This window comes from Aplidium turbinatum, chromosome 3 (genome assembly GCF_918807975.1).
Source record: "Aplidium turbinatum chromosome 3, kaAplTurb1.1, whole genome shotgun sequence".
NCBI lineage: Eukaryota > Metazoa > Chordata > Ascidiacea > Aplousobranchia > Polyclinidae > Aplidium > Aplidium turbinatum.
Genome location: NC_137474.1, coordinates 36,292,440 through 36,306,903, shown reverse-complemented (window position 1 = coordinate 36,306,903; position 14,464 = coordinate 36,292,440). Strand labels below are relative to the sequence as shown.

The 14,464-nt window shown below is 37.5% G+C and overlaps 1 protein-coding gene across 1 annotated transcript; it reads left to right on the top strand.

Moving 5' to 3' along the window:
• Window positions 1–3,608: 3,608 nt before the first annotated feature.
• LOC145766943 (uncharacterized) lies at window positions 3,609–13,934 on the top strand. Its single transcript, XM_082578653.1, has 14 exons — window positions 3,609–3,749; window positions 4,473–4,539; window positions 4,919–5,099; window positions 5,568–5,714; window positions 6,474–6,626; window positions 6,708–6,800; window positions 7,519–7,790; window positions 8,611–8,786; window positions 9,008–9,095; window positions 9,269–9,352; window positions 9,944–10,146; window positions 10,281–10,429; window positions 11,146–11,253; window positions 11,683–13,934. The coding sequence occupies exons 1-14, from the start codon at window positions 3,677–3,679 to the stop codon at window positions 11,926–11,928; spliced, it is 2,040 nt and encodes a 679-aa protein (XP_082434779.1). The 5' UTR covers window positions 3,609–3,676; the 3' UTR covers window positions 11,929–13,934.
• Window positions 13,935–14,464: the final 530 nt, after the last annotated feature.

Below are 14,464 nucleotides of genomic sequence, written 5' to 3'. Positions count from 1 at the left end.
GAGGCTTTAAGGTGTTGAAAATGTTTATTGTTGTTTTTCGTAAAATGTGATTTTTGACCAAGTACCAAATTTTAATCCCAAATATCTCTTTCATTTATCTGCCAATCGCTTTCAAATTTTTAACATTATCAGACAGAGTAAGCATGCAAAGCCTCTGGTCAAAGAATTTTGGAAATTTTGTCCATGATGCTGTCACCCATTTGTTTCATGTCCGAGGATCAAAAATTTTTGAAAAAATGCAACAATTCGAATAACTTTTTATTTTCTCAAAATATCTTCATTTCCTTCCATAGAGCTTCAGTCGTGATACTTATAAACATTCTGTTAAAGTTTGATTCAAATCCAGTAAGTGGTATTAAAAATATTTGTGTTTAAAGTTTGTGTATTTTTCACCACTTGGTGGCGGTTTGGGGAAAAACGGCCACATTTTCAAATTTTTTTTTGCTTTTTTTAAATTATTTCATCTTCAAGCATCATATTAAAAACAAAAAATGGGTTGTATGTTGAGAAATCCACATTTTAGTTTGTGCAGTAATGATGCAGTAACCTTCCTATTGTCCACTTCAAAACAGAGTCAGTAATCCCGTTGTTCTAGATATCCCTGCTATAAGTCACTATAGGCGAATTCTACTGTACTTTATTTTTAACACTTACAAAAAAAATCTTCACAGAAACAAACTTAATATTGAACGTTTTCGACACCATATAGTCATAGTTTCCCTTTGAGGACACTATTCAAAAATGTCCGAGTGATTTTGTTGTTGTCGGATACAGCATATAAAATTAGACCAATTTATCGTTTTCTGCTCAAATTTTAAGCCACCTGGCAACTTTGCGTCCTTTTGATGCTGAATGTTGATCACCGACAGGGGATTACCCGTGTGAAGACTGTCAGTAAAGGGAAGCGAAATGTCAAATTGGCAGTTGCTGTTGTTCCTAAACATAAGGAGGCTTGATTAACCCAAGTTATTTCTTTTGGATAGGTCTGCCAATCTGCTATGCTCAAGGGCGCCGGAACGATTTTTGATTGGAGGGGCAGGATTATGAAAAAAGGGCACTTTTTAAAGTTTTAAGATAAGATATAGCGATAATGCTGGGCAGTTTGTTAATCGTTTTTCCCCCATTAGCCATATAATCGAAATATGAGACAGATGAAGATTAATAAATAAAATATATTGAAATAGCTTGAACAAGAAGAAACAAAAGATAAATTTCACGTTCATAATGTCACAATCTGCTGCAAAGTACCGTATCAATCAATTTATTTGTCTTTGTCGGAAAACAATCAGCGATGATAAAGTTACCAATAGTTTACGGGAACAAAACCAACAAAAGGAAACGGCTGCAAAACCACAGGAGTTTAAAACGTGTCTACGAGATAAAATGTGCCCACGGGATAATTTGTATACTGTAGCCTATGTGTAGGCCTATATAGACAAATATCCAATCCAAAGTATATTTTACGCGCGTCGGTTGCTCGAATGAGCTCATTTGCAACAGCTTCTAAGCCAATGGTGTCCATCACCTGTTTGTGAATAGTTGCAAACATTCGGTTATTACTATTGTCTGTCATTGTGGTACAAAGCCACATTTTTACTCTCCTCATGGCACTAAAACTGCGTTCAGCATTCACCTAAGTTCCTAATTTGACCCTACCGTATATCATAACGGCTTTACTTACACTTTTCCTTCTAAAAGAATTTAACTTCCTGGTTCTCACACTCTTTGCTATGCTAAGATGTTTCTAGGCTACCATTTCTTAACTTTCCTACAATTGTGTATCACTCAGATCTTTTTTCTAACTAAAACCAAGACCACTAGGAATATTTTCTTTTCTCATAAATCAGCCATCAACAATACCCGGCCATCCGGCCCTACCTTTGGACTGGTCCTATGCTATGCAAAACGCTCCTTAGAGGTGCCTCGAATCATTGGAATTTGATTTCACAGCTGGTGGTAACATCAAACATGGTTGTGACAAAACCGTCTTTGAAAAAGCATAGGAGTGGTAGAATTTCAATAAATTATGTTTGTGACCTACACAATAGCTCATTATTGAGTAATGATGCAAGAACTACATATATATAATACATGTAGCCAGTGCTGTATTCGTAAAAAAAGCACAGGGTATACTGTCTCAGATTTGATAAAATGATAAATACACAACTTGCAAAATACTAATCTTCTACCATAACATGAATTATCAACATCAAAATTGGACAGAGGTACAAAATTGTTTATTTTTTATGAATAGGCCTACATTCCAAACAGCCTGCTCAGAGGAATCTACATCTTTATCCTCTTTACAAATTTGGGATTTAGTATCCTTAGCCGGTAATCGGTGGTTTGGCAGCCAGGATCTTACACATTTTTTAGCAGTAAATTGAGCCACAGGTGGTCCGGTTATAGGCAAATTGTTCGTAAAGCAATTGTTTGTAAGCAATTGTTCGTAAAACAATTGTTCGTAAACTGTTTTTCGTAAAATGAAATCCGTAAAACAATTCTTCATAAAGCATTTCTTCGTATATATACATCAAATTTTAACTGCATGCACAAAAAAATGCTTTAGGAAGAATTGTTTTATGAAAAATTAATTTATAAACAATTGTTTTACGAACAATTGCTTACGAACAATTGCTTTACGAACAATTGCTTACGAACAATTTGTCGGACACCAGGTGATCCATTGCAATTAAGTTTAGTAAACATTGAACAGCCCACATTATCAATAAGCAAAGATGCTCTTGAACTTGTGATAATATCGTTCAATAAACTGAAACCACGTTCACATTCTGCTGTAAAACAAGGAAAGTTGAAATAGCTGTCAAGAGAGGCTTCAAATTATTGGGAACAATTTCAACTTTTTCACTAAAGTCTCTTAATCCTTAGATTGACTGTATTTCATCAATGTCAAAGCATCTACAAATTCTTCTCACCTCTGCTTCTCCATGAAGCAAATTTCCTTCTATCATTTTTTCTGGTTGCAAAGTTATAATGATGTAACCTACTGTGATACAGAATTTTGTGTGTGAATATTATTTTGAGGCAAAAATGAAAGATTGTAATTAGGCTAAAAGCGAATTGCAGAAATTGTTATATTGAAAAATGTGCAGTACCTCACATGACCTTAAAAGGGCACCTTTGCCCCCCTTGCCCCCCCCATTCAGAGAAAATTTGAGGGCAGGGGGGCGATCGCTTCCGGCGCCCCTGGCTATGCTGACTAGCAACTGCAGATAACATGCGAATAATGAAGGTCTAGCTACTCTTCTGTTTGCACCAAGTTATTGGGGCAAAATTGTTTTGGCCCACATTGGTCATATTTCATTGGAAGGAAACTTGACCATATCTAAAAGTTTGTGTTGTAAAGTTAGAGATTTATATTACTGCAATGAACAACAGTTGCATGAAGTTAAGTAAATTTCAATAGTTTTTTTCAAGAAACACGCTGAGAAATAGGTTGCTGTATTGTCGTTAGTCCAAAGGCTTAGCCAGAAAGACAGTGGCCTTAGCCCGGTCTAAAGCATAACTTGCCTCACTATAAACTATGTGAAAGTACTATTTTTATTTTATTAAGCTAAGGATAACAATTGCATGCGTAGTCCACACAGGAAATTTTTTTTTGTGTATATGGTATGAGTGACTTTTTTGAATTTAGTAACTACAGCCTTGTGTGACAATGGCAGAAACCGTCGATTGTAGAAGTATACAAACAGAAGATGAGTACAGCATCATTAGTCATCCACAACAAGGTAATGTACCTATGTCTGACTCATGATAATGTTTTGTTTTGAAACAAATTAAAAAAAAAAAAAAATAGCACATGACTAGGGAACTGTGTTCCGAAAGCTAGTGTAATTTGATATTGCCAAAAAGAACCCGCAGCATCAGGCTATAACAGATCGTTTGAATCTACACTGTGAAGTAAGCAACGATCATGCTGCTAAAAGCGAAACTCATTCAACTAAATATAAAGACTTATTCACGAAATTATGGCCAGGCTATCTGTCTCCGTATTGTGACATAGATTGTGGCGCAATTGTGACGTCATCACTGTGATGCACTGTCACGCTTGAGCGACAATCTCTCGTTATTCTTTCTCTATTTTTTCTAACTAGTGTTTTCGCGACTTAGCGAAAACGTGGTTCGGCTTTCTTTTATGATGTAAGAATCTATTGGACGGACGTGTCGTAATAAGAGTGTGCAGTGACTATTCCTCATCACAATTGAACCCGTCTCTTTTGACAATATACCATCTTAACTCAACACATGTGGAACTTGAGTCAAAAGTTAGAAAGAAAGCAGGTTGGGTAACAGTTAATGCATAGCTGTTACCAGAAAGAAAGAACAAGACTTACAAAGTATTGGTGAGCTACCATAATCAATAATCATTATAAAGCTGATGATGTAAGTAGCTTTGTGGTATATGATAACTTGGATTGTTTTAAACATGTAACATTTTTTTATATCCTTAGAAAGTGCATATCCAAACTTTTTGCCTATTGATTCCATTGGCCATGATATGCCCAGTGATACGAGCAGGTGGGAATTAGCATAGCCTTTTACTCCTTGTTTACTTTGTTCATAACTACCTTATAACCAGCTTATCATTCTTTGCATGCCTCTTTCAGCTTATGTTACTGACTGATACAAGAGTTTTATTAATCAAATGCAATGTTTGCTTATGCATTCATTGTCATGGTGTTTACATCAAACTTGGGTCGGTGGTGCAGGTCAAGAATAATAATATTGTGTTAGTATCTGGAAATGTGATTGCTTTCATATATACTGTAATGTGCACTATGTAATTTTTATTTGCAAAAAAAAACATTTTAGGTACTGTACTGTACGTAAAATATACTTAAACAATTACTTATTTTAATTTTTACATATCCAGTTTCAAAAGTGTTTTTGGTTTCAGTTCACCTTTGAGAGATGATTTCCCCTCGGAGAGTGAACACTTGTCCATTTCACAGTCACACTATGCACTTGAAGGGGCTTATGAGCACTTAAAACAAAATTATTCAAAACTTCAATATGAGAATGGGAAGTTGAAGAAAAAACTTAGAGCATCTGTTTCCAGCGAAAGCTTAACTGAAATGGTAACATATGGAATTGAAAACTTGTTGTGTGACTGATTGCTTTAACTTTAAGGGTTGGATCCAACAGCAGCAACCAACAGCAAATTTTAAGCAACCGATTAAGCTAACTATCTGATTGGTTTATCAAGAATGAGTCGGTGTGAAGTTTATCTGTGGATCAGTAATCAACAGCTTTAATTATTGAATTATGTTCGGTGCATGAGGGGAAAAACAGTCCACAAATTAATTACCGTATATTAATTGATCATTTGTTGAATTTGTAAAGAATCCGCTTGTGTATCTAACCTTAAAACCTCTGAATCATGTGCTTCAATGACAACATTCCTTTATTTGTGGATAATGTTTCCTGGTTACTGAAAAAATGACAGCATATAGATAAACTTTAGTGCACAACAATGTATTACAGATCAATACTAAACCCTGTTAACCATTCCATCACTGATTAAAATATTGTGAATCGGGTTTCAGGAGCAAAGAGCTTCATTTCAACAAATGTCAAGCAACCATGAGGACGAAGTAACCAGGGCCTGGGAAGCTTACAGTGACAAATGTAGAGAATGTGAAAAGCTGAGAGATGACTTAAGAAGTTCAGAAAAACGATTTGTTAAAACGCAGGTTATTAGTTAACATGGTGTACTTGTTTGTTGAAACGCCATTCTTTCAATTGAAATGACTTCTCTTTAAATTTCAGCTGGCAGTGTGGTGGCATTTGAATGCTTATGCAACAATGAAATAGGCGTCACTTATAGCACTTGTTCTAATTTATTCCAAGATTACCACAATTCATTCCTATTAATTAAATGCATTGTGATTAAAGGATGTTTTAAGTGGTCTCATAATGACCCCCTGCGTTTTATCCTAAATATTTCAGCGTTTCCGATGTATAAGGCATACCATACTTTATATTTTCGTTTGCTCGATTGCTTCGTGAGAGGTAAAATGTAGCTGACAGTAGTTTTTACTCAATATGATATGCTGATATTGACCTCTTGTGGGTGAACCGGGAGTACAGTTTAGATAATAGTTGATATGGTCAATGGTCATGCAATGCATGTGATTTTATTCAGTGAACAAAAAGCATTGCACTTTACAGTAGTAGTGTTTTTGTATGTTTGTTAAAATCTTGTTTACGTAAGTCAGTGGAATACCTAGTCCAGATAGAATATGTTCAGAACTTATCACGCACGCTGGTAAGCCGCAAGATTCCAAAGGTATGGAGAAGATCCCTGGTCGTCGCGATCTTTAAGGCGAATAAACAACTAGGCAATCGAAAGAGCTATTGCCCCAACTTTTTTGCTCTGCATCCATCACACAAATGAAGTTAAGTATTTGATTACTTATTTGTCTAATGTTTTCTTGAAAACATCTCCCCAGACTATGATGCGTGATCAAGCCCGCAAAGAGGACGCATTGAGGGTTCAAGCTCAGTTGGATCAATACAAGAAGAAACTTCAACAGGCGGAACTGGAAATTCGTGATCACAAACACAAAGAAGAAATGGCACGAGAAGAGTTGCAGAAGGAGAAGGTTAAAATATATATACCATTTAATTGCTTGTAAACGTCGCCGTGTGACAGGCACTAACTGCATGTATGTTTGAATTTTTAGGAATATCACGAGACAATATTAGATGTTGCCAAACAACGACATGAAGAAATGGAAAATACTATCAAAGACAAGACTTCAGCTCTTCAAGAGAAAGTATATAAATATTTAACAGTCTATGGTTGTTTATATATACTCATACTCATTGGTTTTGCTACAGAGTTTACTATTATGGTCTCTTTTATTCTTCGTTCATATCCAACATAATTTTCTGTATCCCTTCATGCTTTTGTCACGTTTCATTGAGTAGGAAAAATTGTAAGGAAAATTCTCAACCCACGTTAAAAAGTTATTTAACGCTTAGTCTACCGTACTAACTACTAATGCATGCGGAATGCGGATGGCATATACTGTCTGTTACATCTCACCGTGACAAACCGTTTACTACCGTATTGTATGTAGTGGGTTACTCTATTCGAAATAAAGAAAGTCTATCTTTTCAAAATTTGCTCGCTCATCATTCTATTACCAACATAGTAATGTTAAAATTTTCTCAGTACGGCACGTCATATTTTCATGGATGATGGTGGGAAAGCTTTTTCCAAAGCTTAACCCTGGCGCTTTTGCACACCCAGTAATTGGCCTATTCGACCGGTTATTGAGGTTGCAGTGTGAAATTTCCGCTCATGATTGTCTACAAGTCATTCTATCCATTAGATACCGATAGAGATGTTGCACTACAAGTGCACATCTCATTTGCTCATGGTGGAAGTTGAGCCACCGTTGCTTGTATTGCCATTTTTTTTACAATACGGAGTATTTGCCTGCTCATCTCCTTGACTAGGCTGTCTTTCAATTTACACACTTTCTTCAGATTCGCCAATGTCAAGAGCTGGATAAGTCTCTTGAATCTCAGCGCCAAGTTGCTAAAGCGATGACAGAGAAAAAAGAAGCCCAGTTTAATGAAAAACTTCGTGAAAAGGAGGATGAAGTCATTAAACAGAAAGAGGAAAGAGCTCTTCTTGAAGCGCATATTGCAGAGCTGGAGCAATGGAAACAAGATGTGGAGCACTTTCATCAGTCCTCCGGTGTTCCACTCAACATTCCCGTCTCACAAATGAGAGAGGAAGACGTCGAAGTGGAAAGGTGATTTGATTCTTCGTTGCTTGTAGACCTAATATTGTAGTAAGGATCTACATTCTTGACTAAACCGACAGTGATGGAAAATCTTCTTCGGCTGCGTGACCGAGTGGAGAGAACTTCTGTGCAACGCTCGAAAGTCGTCGGTTCGACACCGCTCGAGAGCACGCAGCTGTGTCTTAGGAAGACACTTTATGGCATGTCAAAAGAATGGGGGCAGCTGACTCGATGACTACATGTAGGCTACCTTCGTTGCTGCCAATTGTCTGTTGTGTTGCATCTGTGATCGCAGTGTCACTGTATGTCGTCATCGCTACGGATGCAAAATATGGTCACGGGTGAAACATGATCATTAGCACTCATTAGTATCAGCAACTGTAACAAAAAGTGAATTTTATTTGTTTTTCTGATGTCTGCAAATCAAGTCGATGGCCAAATAAAATAAAAAAGTGCTGCCAAGCGTAACGCTAATTTGGTAATATGTGATTTGAATTGCAAAGGGCTCTCTTTCTTGGTTATACTAACCACCTGAAAGACGTTATTTCTACATGTTGCATAGAATTGCGTGTTTCTTTTATGTATTTAATTACAAAACTAGGAAGCATCTTCAATAAATTGCTGTTTTAGTATATTTAAGTTGTCTTTAATGCACTGCTTTTGCCAAATACGCGCTTTAACATAGCAAAAGTAAAGGAAAGGCAGAAACGACAGTGATGAAAACTGGTACGGTGTGCTCGGAAGCGAAGACACACATGGAAAAATACAGCTTCATTTTAGTATCTTTAATATAAAAATGGCTCACTGACACGTGATATATCGTTAACAGTTGTGACGAATTTGACGTGACTGAACTTATATTTGGACTTCGTGTACTCACCAACGAAATAAACTCGCTCAAGCAGCAAGCGTCCATGCAGTCGTCCGTGCTGGCAAGAATGTATCAAGATCCGAAGGTTAGGGATTCCATCCGTTCCATGAACTTAAACGGCTTCAATATTTCAGGTAAAAGGAATGTTAATGTTTTGAAAGTACATTGTAAAATAGGAATGAAGGAAATCGCCACAAGGCAAGAATCGGCCACCCCCACTGGTGGGGACAACACCGAATTTGGAGGATGGTGCCGATTCGTATTTTAATGTCATTCTTATTGACCTATTTCAGTGTTGAAACTTTTGTGTAGTAATTGCTCCTTTCATGTATTAAATGCGTTGTTTATTTCACAGAAGGGCGGTTCAGTAGCATGCCTGTCCAATGCAGCGAGCATGTGCAGTCTTTCTTCACTCCATCATCTTTTTCCAGTCTTGACCAAAGGTACGTGGACCGTGGAGAGAATTAGAAAACAAAAAGTTAATGAACAAATTAAAAGCAGATGTTGAATCAATGTAAAAGTGACGTGTCTTGCTGTCTGGGAAAAGAAATGATCAAGACGACATGCATCTGACGAATATTATTGCATTCCATTGTCACGCTTCATTGATTACCAGGTTGCTGGTTGAAGCGTCACCACAGTCATCTGACGAGTTCCAATCTAGGCAGACCAGAGATATACAGCGAATTGTTGCAGCAAGGTAAGACTTTCGTGTGTATAAATTTATGTCAACGCATCGTCTCTATGTATTTTCTCACCGCTTTACTGCTCTAGGGAATTGAATCGATACTAGTAGGCATGGGTTCGATACCCTGTCAGGCATATGAAAAACATGTAAAACAGGCACTGGATCTCGTTCCTGCTTAGCACTCTGCATTGGGGGAATAGATTTTGAATAATGTACTCGGCTGCGTCTAATTCTAGGTCAAGATTTTAGATCAAGACGATTGGATACTAGTGTATCTGCCACCCTAGATTAGTTACTTCTTTTTCTGATTTACAACATATTGTACTTTTTATAGCTTATATGTACAAGAGAAGTGGGGTTAGTTTTAAAGGAAATTAAGTTTATACTGTTGAAAGAAAGCTTGTAGCAAGGCGTAAAATCTCTCCAAAATGAGAATTGATTCTTCTAATGTGGCCAGAAAAAAAAGTAGCTTCGCTTCCCGTAATGCAAAGTTTCTAGTCCAATACGCCTACGCCGAAACTGCCTGCTTTGTGAGGTACTGAGAGGCGCGACCTACACAGCGCAGTAAAAGAAACCTCAACGTTATTTCACTGTTTTTCACAGGCATGCCCAAATTGCCGTTAACGTTCCTCGCAATAGTTTTGAAGCGCACGCTCATAGCAATGAAATTCCTGCTGCCTCAGCAGTCAATGGTAATCCTTCCTTCAGTAACACTCACTCGACCAACTCGGCCAGCGAAGTGTTGCATCCTACCCCTCTTTCTGAAGACGAGGAAAACGTGACGTCATATTACAGCACTGTTGCAGGTGAGAGGAGTTGTTGGCCGATCACGCCAATCTTCAATTGCGCTGCATTTAAGCGCCGCTACCTGATTTGAATTTGCAATGTGCAACGCGTTGCGACGTGGCCTAAAATACGGTACATTTTTTTTATTTTTTAGAATTTGACGAGGAAACTAGCCAATCAGGTCATTCATCTGTACAGTCCATCGTGAGAATGAGAAGAAATACTGAAGACTCCGACACCAGTAGCAACACCACTCTGATCGATCCCGGCACTGTGTCTACGAATATAGTATACTCAGACGATGTACGTACATCTGCATGTGTGGGGCATCAAAGCACTACACATTTTCGAAACAAAAATGCTTGTACTTCTCAACTAACCAAACAACTCGATGTACTACAACCCAGCTTGAAAATCCACCTTTTTTACATTGGTTTTATGTTTGCAGTCGTCGATAAAATCAAATACTTTGTTTCCAAAACGCATTTGCCTAATCTTTCAACAACACGTTGCCACATCTCACCCTGTGTTTCGTAGACGATTTTCCGGACGATCAAGTCGATTCATTTTTCTCATTCGCGATAACTATCGCTAATATCTCGTTATTCCTCTGCTTATCTCACTCATTGTTTTTAAGCGTTTGCTTGCCCCGATCTGGAAACGAACCCCAGCTTATCAGTAGCAGAGGCAAAGATACTAACCACTTCATTACTAAGTGTTATAAATACACTGCAAACAAAAACTGTTTTTCTCTTTCAATTAACTTATGTATGCCAAGTTCACTATGATAAAAGAAAAAACGCAACAAAAGCAGTACCCAGTTAGACAAAATCAGCCTTTTTAACGTTAAGCCAGGCAACGTAAAAAGCGCCATTTTTCGGCCGGTTGGGGCTATTTGCGGTTTTTCCGACTATTTACATCTTCACTCGGCTTGATTGTAATCTCCAGTCTTGGTTTATGCGCAACTAGCTTGTTGTCTGAAGCAAATTTCTGACGCTCATCCTTGTTTTGTGATCAAGATAACTGCCTCAGACGTTGGTCCTTCAACCTCACGCAGTCTTTCTTCCTACCCTCCTTTTTTGTCAAATAGAAGTTTGAAGTCTCAGCTTGATAACTATGCTGATCAGGTATGTGCAAAACGATGTTCTTGTTTTTCTTTGCTTCCTCTGCAACATTTTTCTGGTTAATTATAAATCCGCTTATGAGTACTTTCATGAGGTCCCAGTGATTATCTCTTTGTTTCGAGAACTTTTGGAAGCCTCGCAATGTCATGCGTCGTTCCCTTAAACGACTAGATTTGCTGAGTCAGGAATAAATGTGTGAGTCAGCCTTTTTTTGCCATTCTAGCAGATTCGATCGCAATATCTCAATTGGAAAGTGATGGATGCTAAACTTGAAAAGTTTTACTTTTAAGAAACTTAAAATAGTCTTATCTTATGCTAATTCAATGTCTGCAGACGTTTTACAGGAACAAAAACGTCAAACAGCTAAAACTTAAACGTTTTTAAAATTCATAGATGGCTGCTAACATGATTTGTGAACTTGATGTTTTTCAGTTGCTTGGAATGCAAAGAAATCAAGTTGAACGAACGTTAACCAATGTAACCCCAGGTCATGATGTAACCCTAGGTCATGATGCAACCCCAGGTCATGATGTAACCCCAGGTCATGACCGTGCGATTATGGCTCAGATGAAATTTTGTCCAGTCTGTAACTTTTACTTTTCCTCTGAAGCTACAGAAAGCATGATGCAAAGGCACATCAACGGACACTTCAGCGAACAAGAAGATGAAGTGGCTTAAACGCGAATCGTTATTAATTTTTGCGCATTCACGTTGTCAATTATATTGTCAGCCAGAATTTTCACACAATCAACTACTATACTGTATCACGAATTTCTTTGCTATTAAGTTTTTAGATTTTTTTGTTCAGTATTTACGATTTAATTACTAACAAAACAAAAGTGGAAGAGTGTACTGTCACTAATACAGAGTAGCCTAAAACGGGAAGGTCTTCGAAAGATCCCACGGACCCACATTCGAAATTCTATCTCCCCCGCAATGTCTTTCGATTTACATTTTCGTAATCGTTTATGATGTTGCATTTTTGTTGTTAATTCCTCATCGCCGTAGGAGTTTGTTGCTGTCAGGACGGTGGAGAAATTTTGGCGTGTTTGGTCGGAGTCGTCAAATAACAGCCGACACCGACTCCAGCTTGATACAAAAACGATAAAAATTAAAATTTTGTTTGCAATCCTTTTTCAAAATATTGTTTCCGTATGCCGCTCCAAAACTTTACCCGAAAATAGAAGTGTTTGTTTTTGTCACTTTCTGTGAAATCGCCATTTCAATTTCGATCACAACTTCAGTGAAATTAAATTTAAAAGAAAGGCGGAGAATTAAAAAAGAACTAACAACACTGAAGTCAGAGTCGGCTAGTTATAAACCAAGGAGTCGGGGTCATATTTTTTACCTGCCTCCACAACCCTGTTTGTCGTAAAGGGTTTATTTACATTCTTTATCTGTCATAACCAAAGTGGTTGATGCTTTCCAATTAACGGAAGAAGAACTGTACCTGGAAGAAATATATGAAATTGAATCGTGAAAGATTCTTGTTATCTTGATTTTCGTATTTCTAGGGATACTTGGTAAACTATCGCTGTCTACACCCCGAGGTTAAAGCTTAACAAAATGGAGGCCACCGCCGTTTAAGTTTTCTTTTCCTTTTTTATTAATTTTCTCTAACATGTAACCAAACCAAAATGTATGAACTTCTAAATCTAAACACTCTTGTTTCTTTCGTATAATGTTTTCACAGTTAAGCTTAGCATTTTATCTGTCTTGGTTTTGTATTTAACGTGGCAACATTACAAGTGCCCAAGCCTGGCTTTGAAACCGGTTTGTTTCATTATGCTGTTTTTTTGTGCCGTTGCAAGTTGTTTTTGAGCAAAATCTTGTTCTTTTTTTGCTGACTTTGGCCCCAACGTTATGCCGAAATTATTCTTCCTTTAATTTTTTTCACAATTATTTTGCAATCTAGTTTGTAGTAGAAGCTGTTTCATATTCTGTTGTAGTTTGTAGGTCAAGTTGTAACAACATATCAGTATTGCCCAATGTGAATTGAAATACATTTGTTTCTGTTCTTCGCCAGTGAAGAAAGCGTTGGCTTGATTTGTCCCATATTGGTTGGCTCATCGAACAACGCTTCTCTTCAACAGATCACATCTTTCCATCGTCACCACTCCTGATCTCCCGCGATCTTCCTAATCATTATTACCCAATAGAACATCAACCTATTTTGTTGGCCCTCATCGTTGCTTTTTTATATTCATCCGCCCTTCACAATACATTTAGAATCAATCCATCTTCTATTAGGCTTCACATGCCATTTCCATTTATCCGTCGGCGTAGGTGCAAACACGTCAGAAAGGATAAACGTGGATAAACACTTGAAACGTGCTTACGGACAACAATCTTGATGAAAGTGCGTATTTTTGATATAAAACATAAACTAAAGGTGTCTCACATCATTTAGCTTACCAGTAGTGCGTTTTGTTCTTTGGGTGTTTACAAATCACATCTTCCTGCACTCATCCGTTCTAGAAATCACATCTTCGCATTCCATTTTCTGTTTTTTAAAATTATAATACTGTACCTGCTTTACAGCCAAAGCTCAAGAACTATTACAGTTAGACTATACTTTTATAGCTTATAGGCTCAAAATTACATTTTTGAAACGCAATTGGTTGTTTTTAGCTAGTGTAGGCAAATCTTGTCGATTATCACGTTATTCAATAAAAGCAATCTGATCTTAATCGAAATAGGTAGATTTTTTCACATACATTTTTAATTGTCATTAAGGTCATTTGGTTAGGCGCCCGAATTCACGCAAGAAAATTCCTCAAAATCAGGTGGCGCTGGTTTGATGCTCTGGGTATGCGCTTGAGCAACGCATTTCAGGACTGCTCTCCATTCAGCGCCATCTATAAGATGAAATAATTTACAGACAACAATCGGAAACTTCACTCAATCTCGGTATGCGGACGGTAATCTCGACGTGATGACGCATTAGGCAAAGCAACTTTGCAACTGAAGTGACGTAAGAAAGCGATACAGCTTCTGATTGGGCAGTTTTCGAGATAGGCACCAAATAGGGAACCTTTTACAAAAATGCAACCAGTCTTACGCCAGTAGTTTAACATCTACAAGTATGTGAAATTGCCAGGAATAACGTATCAGAGGCTTTGTCAGTCTGAGAATACAGATTCAAAACCAACCATTCAGTACTGTGCTATTCCATCGCACTGAAGACAAAAACAGTCTAATTTTGGACAAACAT